Here is a 12,816-nt window from a genome sequence, read left to right on the forward strand (position 1 = left end):
TGAGGTGGGCAGGAAGGGCTGGTGTCCGCTTCACCACGCGGACACTGACAGCCCGCGGAAGCAGCCACACTTGGGACAGCAGGTGCTGACCCCCACAGCGCTGAGCCACGCTCCTGGGGGAACCCGGGGCTGGGCTGCAGCTCCCTCCTGGGGACACTGCCTTCCTCTCAACGCCATTCCCTGGGCAGCTCCTACGCTGGCTGGACCAGCCCCTGCCCCTCAGGTGCCCCCTCAGGGTCCCGTCCGAGGTCTAATTCACTCAGAGGGTGAACCCGGGACCCCGCATCCTCTTATGCCAGGGGCTGCAAGGCCAGTGCTGAGGGGCCGGTCAGCCCACGGGACGGGGGGACAGCTGTTGGGACAACGAGGGGGGCGGGGGGTGGGGAGGGGACCACGGGCCCGTGGGAGGTGCGCTGCCCTGCACTGCCAGTGAGGGAAGCCAGAAATCTGGAGTTTATGGGATTGAAAATGGTGGCAAATAATTCAGATTTTTGGCAATCACTGGGCAGCCTGAGTGACAGATTCAGCCTGTGGACAGTAGCAGGTGGCCGGCCTTGGCCTTGAGGGGCTGGCTCACTTGTCTCAGCTGCACCCCAGGGGGGGCAGGCCTGGTGCCCTTTCCCTTCCTCCTCCTCCTCCTCCCCTGCCCCCACCCTTCCCACCTCTCCTCCCTCCTCTCTCAGAGGACCTCTCCCCTCCCCTAGGAGCTGCCCCCTCTGCCCTTCGGCTGCCCCTCTTTCTGATATCATCTCCTCCCCCAAGCAGGGAGGATCAGCCTTCAGGCCTCAGCTACACGCAGACACCCACGGCCCAGCTGGGTGGCCCAGGCTCCATCCCAGACCCCAGGCCCCATGAGACCGGGGCGGGGGGCCAGGGACGCAGGCCAGAAGCAGGTGTCTGGAACGACGGGGGCCTCGCAGAGAGCCCGAAAGAACTCTGGCCCGGCGGGCCTCCCCACTGCCCCACGGCCGCCGCCACGCTCACCCCGGTGCTAACCCGGCGCCGCCCAAAGCCTAGCGCCCTGGGTGGGCCCCGAGACACCGTCCCATCACCTGGGGCTGCTGCCTCCGGGGAGCCCGCACCTCTCTCCTTCTTCCCTGGGGATCGCTCCTGCCGCCTGCCAAGGACGGACTGCGAGGGGCCGGGCAGGCGGGCGGCGGGAGGCCCGCGGCGCAGCAGAGCGGGGCTGGGCGCGGAGAAGCGGGGAGGCCGCCTCCGCCGCAGGGGGGCGGGGGCAGCGCCCCGGGTGCGGCCGCGCGGCTCCGGGGTCCCCTAGCGGCACTTGGGGGGCTGCCTCCCGCCGCGACGAGCCTTCCTCCCGCCCGCCGACTCGGAGCCGGGGGGCGGCGGAGCCCTGGCCTCGCCGGCCTGGACGTGGCCCCCCGCGCCCGCGCGCCCCTTCTTTTTCCCGTGCGCCGCGGCCCGGTCCTCGGCCGGCGTCTCGGGACTGACCGCCCGCCCGCCGCCGCCGCCTCCCCCTCGGCGTCTGCGGGAGCCCGACGGGGCGGGGGCCGCGCCCGCCTCGCCCGCCTCGCCCAGCGCCCCGGAGGCCGTGCGGGCCCGCTTGGCCCGCGCCTTGCCGGACGCCCGGGGCTCGCGCTGCGACTCCTCGCTCTCCGCCGCCTCCGGGCCCCCGGCCGCCGCCGCGCCCTCCCGGGCGGCCAACAGCGCCAGCAGCTCGCCCAGCTGGCCCCCGGCGCGCCCCCGCCTCCCGCCTTCCCGGGCGCGCTCCCCGGCCTCCGGCAGCAGCCCCGCCGAGTCCCGCGCGGCCAGCAGCGCCACGAGCTCCAGGAGGCCGCCCTCGCCGTCGCCCCAGCCCGCCGGGGGGCCACGCCGCGCCCTCTTGCCGGGGGCCGGGGGCTCGGGCGCGGCCAGGGCGCAGATGCGCTCCCGCGGGCTCCCGCCGTCCGCGGCCTTGCGCAGCACCAGGGCGTCCAGCTGGCGGCCCGCCTCCTCCACCTTCACGCGGGCTCCCCCGGTGTCCTGGGACAGGACGCCCAGGACCTCGCGGAGGGCATCCGTCCCGTCTCTCCTGGCGCTCCAGCCCAGGGACTCGATCACCGAAGCGATCTTCAGCAGCTCGTCGCGGGCCCAGGCGTCCGACGGGTCCGTATAGGCCACAATGGCCACAAACTCGGGGTTGTCCAGCGCCTCGTCTCCCGGCTCCCCGTTCGGCTGCGACTCGCTCTCGGGAGCGTCGCCGCGGGCCGGCTCCTCGTCGCCCGCGTCTCGCACGGCCAGCAGGGCCACTAAGTCGGGGATGCGGCGGCTCCGGCCTTCGCCGCCGCCGTCGAGGCTGACGGCCTCGGGCCCCGGCGCCCCTTTCTCCGTCAGCTCCCGCTTGGCTCTGTCGGTCACCGTCACCAGGGCCAAGAACTCGCGGGGCCCCTGGCCTGCGTCCGCGCCGCTCCGCAGGGCCCACTCCTTCTTGCTGAGCTCCTGGGCGGCCTGGTGCAGCGTGGCGGACAGCGCGCTCTGTGCCTCGTCGGCGCTCAGGTCGTCGGGGTCCAGCTCCTGGAGCACGATGCCCAGGCTGCCCTCGGAAGAGGCGCCCGACTCCCGCCGGGCCCACGTGGGCCGCCGCCCCCCTCGCTCGGTCTTCTGGCCCTTCGGGGCCCACCTCTTGCCTCTGGCTCTGTTTCTGCGAGCCCGGCGGCTCCGCCTGGGAGGTGGGCCAGCCCTCCTGGCGGCCGGCTCTGAGCCCTGGGCCCGGGGCTCCCACGCCCGAGAGAGGAGCGTGTCCCCGGCGGCCCCGGGCCCTGCGGCCTGCGAGGGCCTCTCGTCCAGCACCAGGCGTCCCATCTGCCTCAGGACTCCTGGGTCCTCCGCGGGGTCCTGACACACAACCCTCCAGACCCCGTCCTTGCCGGGGATCTCCCTGGGGACGGACGCGTGATTTATGTCCTGCACAAACTCCACCAGGGCGGCCTTGGCCTTGTGGTCCCTCGCGGCCCTGGCGTTCCACAGCCTGAACGTGCCCAGGGGCAGGAAGGCCGGCTGCAAGACGGCTTCGATGGCCGCCCGCTCCAGGCCCTCCGGGATGCCGGTGACCAGCAGGGCCCGGTGCACGTCCACATCCAGCCCCCGGCACCAGTCCCGCAAAAGGCTCACGGCCATGGTGCCTCTGGCCTGACGCAGCAGCCTGTGCTGATGCCCCCTCTCCCGGGCTGTTGGCGAATCCGCAGGGGGCTTTCGTGTCTGCTTGCTGCTTTAGCCGGGCTTGCTGCGGGCCTGGCTGAGAGGCCAGCCAGGATGAAGCTCTCTGGGAGCAACAGGTCCCCCTTCTCCCCGACCACTGCCCCCAGCTGCTGGGATCTCCTGGTCGAGGATCACTGGTCTCTTGCTCCAGGTCTCCTGCTCCAGCCAAGTGTGAACCTGCTCCCCCTTCCTCTTCCTCCTGACCGGTTCTCTGTCTCTCCCAACCCTAGTGTAGGCAGCAGGTTTGGGCTCCTGGGCGCTGGCAGCCCTCTTTCCCCCATTGGCTATTGCGATTTCTATGGCAACCATTTTGAGGCTGTTACCAGGGGCTGAGCATTTGTTTGAAGGAGCTCACTGGGACCTTTCATGATTCAGGGTGGCAGGTCTCACCCAGAGAACTCAGTCTCACTAACCTGGGACCCATCTCAGGGAACCAGGCTTTAATGGGGGGTTACTCTGGTCCAGCAGAGAGAACTGCAGGCAGAGGGAGAGGGAGAAACAGACTCCCTGCTGAGCAGGGAGCCTGTTGCGGGGCTCCGTGCGGGGCTCGATCCCAGGACCCTGGGATCAGGACCTGAGCCACCCAGGTGCCCCCAAATCAGTGATTTCTTTCTTCTCAGCCTACCTGGTGGCTGAGCTGTCTGCCCAAGCATGGTTCTGTCCTGCAAACACTGACTAACAACTTGCCTATGGATGGGGGTGCTGGGGAGGGAGGGGCAGTGAGACTGCCTTTACTGGCCCCCTGTTGGTATGAGACCTGGGGTCCCCGGAGCGAGGCGAGAAGCCCCAAGAACCTATGGCAAGGGACGCCTGGATGGCTCAGTCGGTTGAGCGTCCGAATCTTGATTTCGGCTCAGGTCATGATCTCAGGGTTGTGAGATGGGGCCCCATGTAGTCAGGGTCCATGCTCAGTGGGGAGTCTGCTTCTCTCCCTCTCCCTCTGCACCCCCAAATAAATAAATAAATCTTAAAAAAAAAACGAAAGAAAGGAAAGAAAGAAAGCAAGCAAGCAAGAAAGCAAGCAAGCAAGAAAGGAACTTACGGCAAGTGGTGGTGCTGGGTCTGAGAAATCAGGAAGACCCTTTCCTTGTCCCTGTTAGTCCTGGCCCAGTCTTGGAGCTGGAAGTCCTGCCGGCAATCACAGTGGCTGGAGTGACTGGAGAGGGAGTGAGTGCTCTGATTGGCCAGGCTTGGGTGTGTGAGGACCCCCACCTGGTCAGAGGTCGGGGAGGGGGCTCCCCAAAGAGCAATGGAGGTGAGTAGTGAGATTCACTGTACCTGGATTGGGGTGAGCCCAAAAGGAAGGATGGGACCTCTCCTTGCCTGGGGGGTGTTTTGGGGGAGAATCTCTAGATCCCTGGTTGGGGGAAGAGCATTCACCCATTTAGGTACTCACTGAAGTCACTCCCACCTGGGGAAATCATTCATTCAGTGTCTCTCTACCCTGTAGTATCTGTTCTGGGATCCACCTGTGCAGGTCGCTGGGGATGGTGTTGACTGAGCTAGGCCCTAACTCATGAAGCTCAGAGCCCTGATTGCATAGGGACATGATACTTTCAGGGAAAGGCCTGGATTTTCAGGGGAGAGGAGTGTGGCTGAGTGGGGGCAATGTCAGGGCCAGGCCCATGGGGACTTGTGGATGTGACCAAGGAGCAGAAGGCTTTGTTGGGTCCCGAGAGCTGGGAGCTTCTCTACAGTTTAGGTGCTGTGGGACACTGGGAGAGTTAAACAACATCTCTGAGCCTCACTTTCCTCCTTTATAAGCTACTCGGAGTTGCTTTAGCCCCTAAGGCAGTAGGGCTTTAAGTAACGGTAATTGGCAATAATCCTCCTCCTCTAATTGTTTTTGTCTGCAGGAGAGGCTGGGGCGCTGCCTGAGGGATTTGTTGGATTAGGGCGCCCTCTGGTGGGCACAGGGAGACAGCTCAGGGAAGAAAGATGGAGCCAAGAGTTTTAGAGATCCTTCCTCCTCCTCTTCTTCTCTTCCTCCCTCCCTTCCATTCTCCCGGCTTTCGTTCCTATCTTCCTTCCACACACACTCCCACAGGACCTGCTCCCGCCTAGCTGGAGGCCCAGAAATGACTGAGACAGCCCAGGCCCTGTCCTCCTGGGGTTCACAGTCCAGTGCGGGGGGGGGGGGCGGTAGGGAGTGGGGGAACCCAGGAATCCCTCCGGAGCAGAGCTCAACGCGGGAGCCACGTGCCCCAGGCTGGAAAGATGCCCGGGGAGGAGGCTGGCACCACAGTGTGCTCATGGGCCACCGTGAGGGGCTTGTGCTTCCTCCCGAGGGCAGGGGAGCCATAGAAAGGTTCAGAGAAGGGGAGAGGCAGGGTCAAGTTCATGATGTCTTGTGGAGGATGAATGGCGGATGGATGAATCTCTGAAGGCGGGAGTGGGGCTGGACCCAGGGAGGAGGCTGGGGATGGGGTGGAGCACCTGTGGGCTGGAGCGGGAGAGAGGCACCAGGGCCCCACCCCATCCTAGTTTGAGGGAGGAGCCCCCTTATTCCCAGTCTGGTAGTCAGGCTGATGGGGCTCCCCAACACACACCTCCAGACCTGGCCCAGGTCTCCAATGCCCAAGCAGAGCTCCAGCTGGCAGTGGCGCCCCTTTGGGCCAAGGGTCCGTGCTCCCTGCTTCCCCGGGGCGAGTTCCTGTCAGCTCTGGTGGGTCTGAGGGAGAGTCTGGTAGGCCACTTGGGGTGGGCTCTGTCCCTGCATGGGCAGAAAGACCTTCCAGCTCCCACAGGGGGGTGAGAGGTAGCGGACCCCGGGTCTCTGGATGCATGTCCAGGGGTCTCCGCATAAGGTCAGTGCTTTTGTTTACATGCCCGTAGATGTGGGTGTGGGTGCTTCTCCATGGGGCTCCGGGGTCCGGAGCGGATCTGTGTTGTTAGTGCTGTGTGTGAGGGTGGCTGTGGCTCTCGGTGGGTACGGGGGGGGGCAGGTCTCTCGGTGTTGGTGAGTGGGTCTCTGTGTATGTCTCCAGGTGTGCGCAAGTGTGTGTGTGCGTGTGTGTGTGTGTGCATGTGGGTGTGGGTCTGTGTGTGTGTGGGGGGGGGGAATAGAGTGCCTCAGTCCAAGCGTGTGTCAATGTCAGTCTCTGTGCGTGTGAGCAGGTGCGTGTGATGTGTGTGTGAGATGTGCAGGTAGTTTTGCAAGTGTGTTGGTCTGTGTGTGTGTGTGTGTGTGTGTGAGTTAGTGGTGTTAGTGTGATTGTGACGTGGGCTGGCAGGAGCCTAATGCTTCACCTTGAACTGAACAAACCTCCAAACCTCCAGCCCCTTCCGTTCCCAGGCGAGATAGATCCAATGCTCCAACCTGAGACCGCAGTGCCCAGCCTGGGACTCCCTCCCTCAACGCTCTGCTCCCTCTTGGGGAAGTACCAGGTCCTACAGGGGTGGGAAGGGAAGAGTGGGGACTCCAGGCACAGTAGACAAAGCTCCCCCCGGCCCCCGTGAGCAGGGAGGGGGTGTCAGCTTCCTTGAGCTGTGGCCCCTGGGTTCCCCACCTCTTCCGTCTTCCTGAGGACGCTAAGAAAACACGATCCTCATTTGCAGGTACATAACTGGAGGCACTAAGAGGTCAGGAACCAGCCCAAGATAACCAGGGGCAGTGAAAGGTTAGGGAAGGAGGGGGTGGGAGGGAGCCTAGGCAGCCCCAATCCAAATACCACTCTATCTACTGCAGCTGTGCCCATCTGTTGTCAACCCCTTCTCCCATTGTCACCCCCACCAGGGGACCAGGAATGTCCCCACCGTTCCCCCTCCTGGGACAGCCAGGCAGACCCTCTCCCCTTTACACCTGCATTCTGTTGTTTGTTCTCTTTGGTGATGTCTAGGGGATTAAAAAAAAACAACAACAACTAACAAAGAGATGTGCAAACTCATTTGTAGTCAGAGAACCATGAGTCACCACTTTGCACTCATGAAAAGAACGAATCTTTGAAGGCTGGATCATGTCCAGTCTGGGGAGAGGGGTTGGGGGCACAGGAATCCTCAAGCGCTAACGGTGGGCACGTGGACGGGGAGTGTCATTGCACAAGGTGACTTGCAGGGCTTGGGAGAGTTAGCAAGACCCAGACCCTACCTCCTGGCAGTCCTGCTTGTGGCACGCATGCCAGGGACTGTCTCATTCAGCACGGAAGGATGGTGTGAGGACATTGATCATCGCGTCTTTTGCAGCGTATGGGGGAAGAGATGAAGACAGGTGTGTAGTTACTTTTTTTTTTTTTTTAAAGATTTATCTATTTATTTGAGAGAGAGCGAGCAAGTGAGTGCCCACGAGCTGGGGGAGAAGCAGAGGGAGAGGGAGACAAGCAGACTCCTCACTGAGCAGGGAGCCGAACAGGGGGCTGGATCCCAGGACCCTGACATCAAGACCTGAGCTGAAATCAAGAGTCAGATGCTTAACTGACCGAACCACCCAGGGGCCCCTCTGCCGGTTACTTTCTGCTGTGCACTAAACCATCCCCAACTTAGTGGGATAAAACAACATCTGTTTATGTGCACGGGTTCAATTATAAAAGGTCACAGTGGGAACATCTTCTCTCAGCTCTCCAATGTCTGGGGCCTTAGCCGAGGTGACTCCAACATCAGAGGTCTGGAATCACCTGGAAGCTAGATCTCTCATGTGTCCAGTGCCTTGGTTTGGGGTGACTTGAAGACTAGGGGCCTAGCAGGAGATATCGACTTTCGTGCCCTCATATGGTCTGTCCATGTGAATTTGGCTTTCTCATAGCAGGGCAGCTGAGTTTCAAGCAAAAGCCTTTTATAACTGGCCTGGGAAGACCCAGAGCACTACTCCTGCCACACTTTATCAGTGGGGGCAGTCACGAGCTTCCCCAAGTTCAGATTCAAGGAAAGAAGATGTGGGCCCCACCTCTAGAGGGGGCACAGAACTTGCAGCCATATTTTATTTTATTTTATTTAAGATTTTATGTATTTATTTGAGATAGAGAGAGAGAGGGAGAGCATGAGTATTGGGGAGAGGCAGAGGGAGAGAGAGAAGCAGACTCCCCGCTTAGGAGGGAGCCTGACACAGGGCTCCATCCCAGGACCCCAAAATCATGACCTGAGCTGAAGGCAGACACTTAACTGACTGAGCCACCCAGGCGCCCCTGCAGCCTTGTTTTAAAACTGTAATCGGGGTCTCTCCTTAGAGGAGTGGACAATAAAAAGGTAAAATGTGCGCAAAGCTCATCTTGCAACCCCACTCAGCAGGTGAGATTACAGACGAAGTCTGTAACTGGGATCACTCTGAGACACATTACCACTAAGTGTTAAACAAGTGAGTAACCAAAGGAGGGAACTACTCTAAAACAAGTTATCCAGGGGCGCCTGGGTGGCTCAGGCAATTAAGCACCTGCCTTTGGCCCAGGTCATGATCCCAGAGTCCTGGGATCCAGTCCCGCATCGGGCTCCCTGCTCAGTGGGGAGCCTGCGTCTTTGTCTCCTTCTGCCTGCCACTCCCCCTGCTTGTGCTCCCCCACTCACTCTCTGTGTCAAATAAATAAATAAAATCTTTAAAATGTATAAATAAAACAAGTTATCCAGATATAGCTCTGATGCCCCCAAATAGCAATGAGCGGTTTGCAAGAACACATGAGAATAAAAGGACATGGGAAAAATATAAAGTGAAAAGGGTTGCCCAGGTTAGGGGAAGCATAGGGGAAAGGGCTGAGGATCCAAAGACATTTTAAGGACCCGGAGGCAGGAGGAGTCCACAGCTCCTTGGATATAAACGTCCTGAAAGGCAAGCCAGCCCCCATGATCCAGGCACCAGGGAGTTAAATGTGTTTTTTTGTGGAGGATGCTTTGATATGGTTTCCTTGACAACCAGGCTGGAGAGAGGGGAACAGAAAGACAGAGGAGTGGGGACAAACCCGGCAATGAACTTCACTCTGTGATTCAATTATAACTCACTGGAGAAAAACAGCCCCCCAGATAATCTTTTTCTTATCTGGGGGACGTCCAGGGACATTGTGTTGTGTCTCTAACATAGTGGTTCTCGAACTCTTTGGTCTCAGGACCCCTTAAATTACTGAAAATGATCAAGGACCGCCCAAAGAGCTTTTGTTTATGTGGGTTCTATCTGTTGCTATTTCCCGTATGAGGAATTTCCACTGAGAAATTAAAATAATACTTATTTACGAACTCGTTTTAGAGTAGCAGTAGCATATTTGTTACAGGTCCATATAAAGAACATATTTTATTGAAATAGCTATATTTTTCCCCAGACAAATTAATTGCTACGTTCTTGCAAATCTCCTTCATGTCTGACTCAACAGAAGATGCTAGATCCTTGCACCTGCTTCTGCATTCAGTCAGGTGCAATATCATACCCCATGTAGCCTCTGGACAATTCCACTGAATACTTGTGAGAGAATGAGAGTGAAAAAGGCAAATAATGTGTTAGTACTCTTATGAAAACAGGGTTGATCTCGTGGACCCCCCTGAAATGCCTCTGGGAACCCCTAGGGGTTCCTGGACCACACTTTGAGAACCCCTGCCCCAATGGTGCTATTACCACTTAAAAAGCAGACTCAAGTTTGTTTCCCCCCCCCAAACATGGGGAGGTTGGAGAAGAATTGTGAATAATATTTGATATGCCCTTCTCTTCCAGCTGTTTCTATGGGAACTGTGAAGGTGGCAGCCAGGGCTAGGCAGGACATTTGGGCTTCCCAGTGACCTGCCTGGTTGGTGCCTGTTGGATCTTCTGCCTGCGGGGCTCAGCATTCAAGGCCTACTCTGGTTCTGTGCCCTGGAGCTTCTGCAATGCTGTAGGGACCTTCAGCTCCTTGGATGCCACAGTCTTTTTCCGGAAGTTTCTGAGCCTCTCTAATTCTCTACTTGGCTTCTAGGACCATGTCCCCACCCACTCAGTCCCATTCCCAACCCATCAGGAGAGAAATGAACAGGGACCACCTCTGAGGGACAGAGCAGCCAGAAAGCGGAATGAAGAGGACAGATTGTCACACCTGCCATTCATAACTAAATGTGGATTTAGAGCTAAGAGGAGAGCAAGCCAGATGGAATTATGCAGGAAGTATGGCAGGAGGGGGGCCCTAGAATGAAAGTGGACATAGTCATTGGTGATTAAAACCATGTTTAAAAAGACACATTGCAGGGGTGCCTGGGTGGCTCAGTCGGTTGGGTGTCTGCCTTCGGCTCGGGTCATGATCGCAGGGTCCTTCCTTGCTCAGTGGGCAGCCCGCTTCTCCCCCTGCTTGTACTCTGTCTCTCTCTCTGTCAAATAAATAAAATCTTTTTTAAAAAGTAAAAAAAAAAAAAAGAAAAATAGAATGTTTAATATCTCATTAATAATTGTTTCATATTGATGACAGATGCAAATGATCATATTGTATACTTTGGGATACATGAAATCTATTCTTTTAAGACTATTTATTTGAGAGAGAGAGAGAGAAAGGGAGCACAAGCAGGGGGAGGGGCAGAGAGAGAGGGAGAAGCAGACTCCCCGCGGAGCAGGGAGCCCGATGCAGGACTCGATCCCAGGACCCTGGAATCATGACCTGAGCTGAAGGCAGATGCTTAACCAACTGAGCCACCCAGTCGTCCCATGAAATCTAGTCTTAAAATTCATTTCACCTGTTTCTTTTTATTGACCGAGGGTGGCCCCTAGCAAATTCCACACTACACGTGTGGATTGCATGTGGGGCTCGAATTAGATTTCTGCGGGACAACTTTGCTCTAGAGAGATGGGTAACATCCATTTGGGGATCAGGAAGGTAAGAGAAGAGAAAAGCAAGGAAAAGAAGAGCTACAGAGGGATTGGTAGGGGAGTGAGTAAGCAGTTTGGTTTGCCCTAGGCCCAGTTGCCATGGTAACATTGTTGTAAACTCTCTTCCGACATAAAAAAGGAAAGGAAGGAGCAAAAAGCCAAAGTGTTTTGATTCCTTATTTATTTTAAAAATATGCTTATATAAGGGTGAGTTCTCCATAAATAATTTCCATAGCCACCTTATATGGAGCATCAACTCTGGGCCAATGAATGTCTCTTCCAAGCGTTTTCCTGGATCATCTGCTTTAACCCCCATCAGGGTCCTATGAGGTAGGGTTCATGGTTATTGTCATTTCACTGAGGAGCAAACCCTGGCCTGGAGCAGCTCAGGAATCTACTCGGAGTTTTGGGGGGTGGGCAGGAAGGGTAGAAATAGCATAGAAACCTGGCAGCTGGACCGCAGAGACTGATTTACATAGAGTGGGCGGACAAAGGATGTAAAGCAAATGTGTGTTTAGAGTAGCTATGATATTCACATGTCCTAGCCAGGAGGAAACGCTTTCTTGCAGAACTGGACTTCACGTCTGGTCTCACTGATGATCATACACGAATACAAGCCATACACAAAACCAAGATTAGTTGCACTGCCATTTTGAATACTGGAATATGGCACAAGAATGAAGCCTGGTCTCCGGGAGCTGGGCCTGTGTACCCCGAATGATACATACACGTCACAGGTGAGGCCTGTGGACCCATACTGAAGCCTGAGTGACCCTGAAATTCTGAATGAGGCTTCTCCCCAGAGAGTGAGTCCCTGGACCACACTGTGTGAGGCCAGGGCCCCCTGATTTACGCCTTCTATCCTGACATCCACTTGTACCCTGGGGAGGGGGTTACAACCGGCTAAAGCCTGTACTCTCCCGAAGCACTCCCCCCCCCCCCCCCCCGCCTGGCCCCCGCCTGGCCCCCGCCCATCCACCGAGCGAGGTCTGGTCTCCCCGGCTGATGTCTCCTGGTCCCCTGTGAATTTGGCTTTTGTGGGCTCATCAATGAAGGTGGCACTGCCCATCCCCACGTCCTCCTTTCCTCCGGCCCTTTAAGAGCGGCTCCTTGGACCCCAGCGGCACAGACCCCCAGCTCCAGCAGCAGCGTTACCACGGAGACCGGGCCTAGCTGGGGGAGGGGCGAGCCCAGGCGCGCAGGCGTAGGACCCAGCAGCCGGGTCGCCGCGCAACAGCTCAGATTGGAGCGGAGGGTGAGCGCCCAGACATGGCCAGAGCCCGACTCCCCTCCCCCCTGCCGCTCCAGGTGACGGCGGTGGCGCCCTCCCCTGCACCTGAACATGGGCGGCGTCACCGAGGCCATTCTCAGGGACAAAGGTCAGAGCAGCCGGGCTGGCGACATCCCTGAAAGTGACACGTAAGCCCCCTGCGGATTCGCCAACAGCCCGGGAGAGGGGGCATCCGCACAGGCTGCTGCGTCAGGCCAGAGGCACCATGGCCGTGAGCCTTTTGCGGGACTGGTGCCGGGGGCTGGATGTGGACGTGCACCGGGCCCTGCTGGTCACCGGCATCCCGGAGGGCCTGGAGCGGGCGGCCATCGAAGCCGTCTTGCAGCCGGCCTTCCTGCCCCTGGGCACGTTCAGGCTGTGGAACGCCAGGGCCGCGAGGGACCACAAGGCCAAGGCCGCCCTGGTGGAGTTTGTGCAGGACATAAATCACGCGTCCGTCCCCAGGGAGATCCCCGGCAAGGACGGGGTCTGGAGGGTTGTGTGTCAGGACCCCGCGGAGGACCCAGGAGTCCTGAGGCAGATGGGACGCCTGGTGCTGGACGAGAGGCCCTCGCAGGCCGCAGGGCCCGGGGCCGCCGGGGACACGCTC

At 58.8% G+C, this 12,816-nt stretch overlaps 1 protein-coding gene across 1 annotated transcript; it reads right to left on the minus strand.

Annotated features, from left to right (window-relative positions):
- Positions 1–649: 649 nt before the first annotated feature.
- On the minus strand, positions 650–3,405 carry PNMA8B (PNMA family member 8B). The gene has a single exon (XM_032388215.1). The coding sequence runs from the start codon at positions 3,115–3,117 to the stop codon at positions 1,273–1,275; it is 1,845 nt and encodes a 614-aa protein (XP_032244106.1). The 5' UTR covers positions 3,118–3,405; the 3' UTR covers positions 650–1,272.
- Between the last annotated feature and the right edge of the window lie 9,411 nt (positions 3,406–12,816).

This window comes from Phoca vitulina, unplaced genomic scaffold (genome assembly GCF_004348235.1).
Source record: "Phoca vitulina isolate PV1807 unplaced genomic scaffold, GSC_HSeal_1.0 scaffold52, whole genome shotgun sequence".
Lineage (NCBI taxonomy): Eukaryota > Metazoa > Chordata > Mammalia > Carnivora > Phocidae > Phoca > Phoca vitulina.

Coding starts and splice junctions, on each gene's coding strand:
- PNMA8B (XM_032388215.1), bottom strand. CDS start 3,117: ATGGCCGTGAGCCTTTTGCGGGACTGGTGCCGGGGGCTGGATGTGGAC.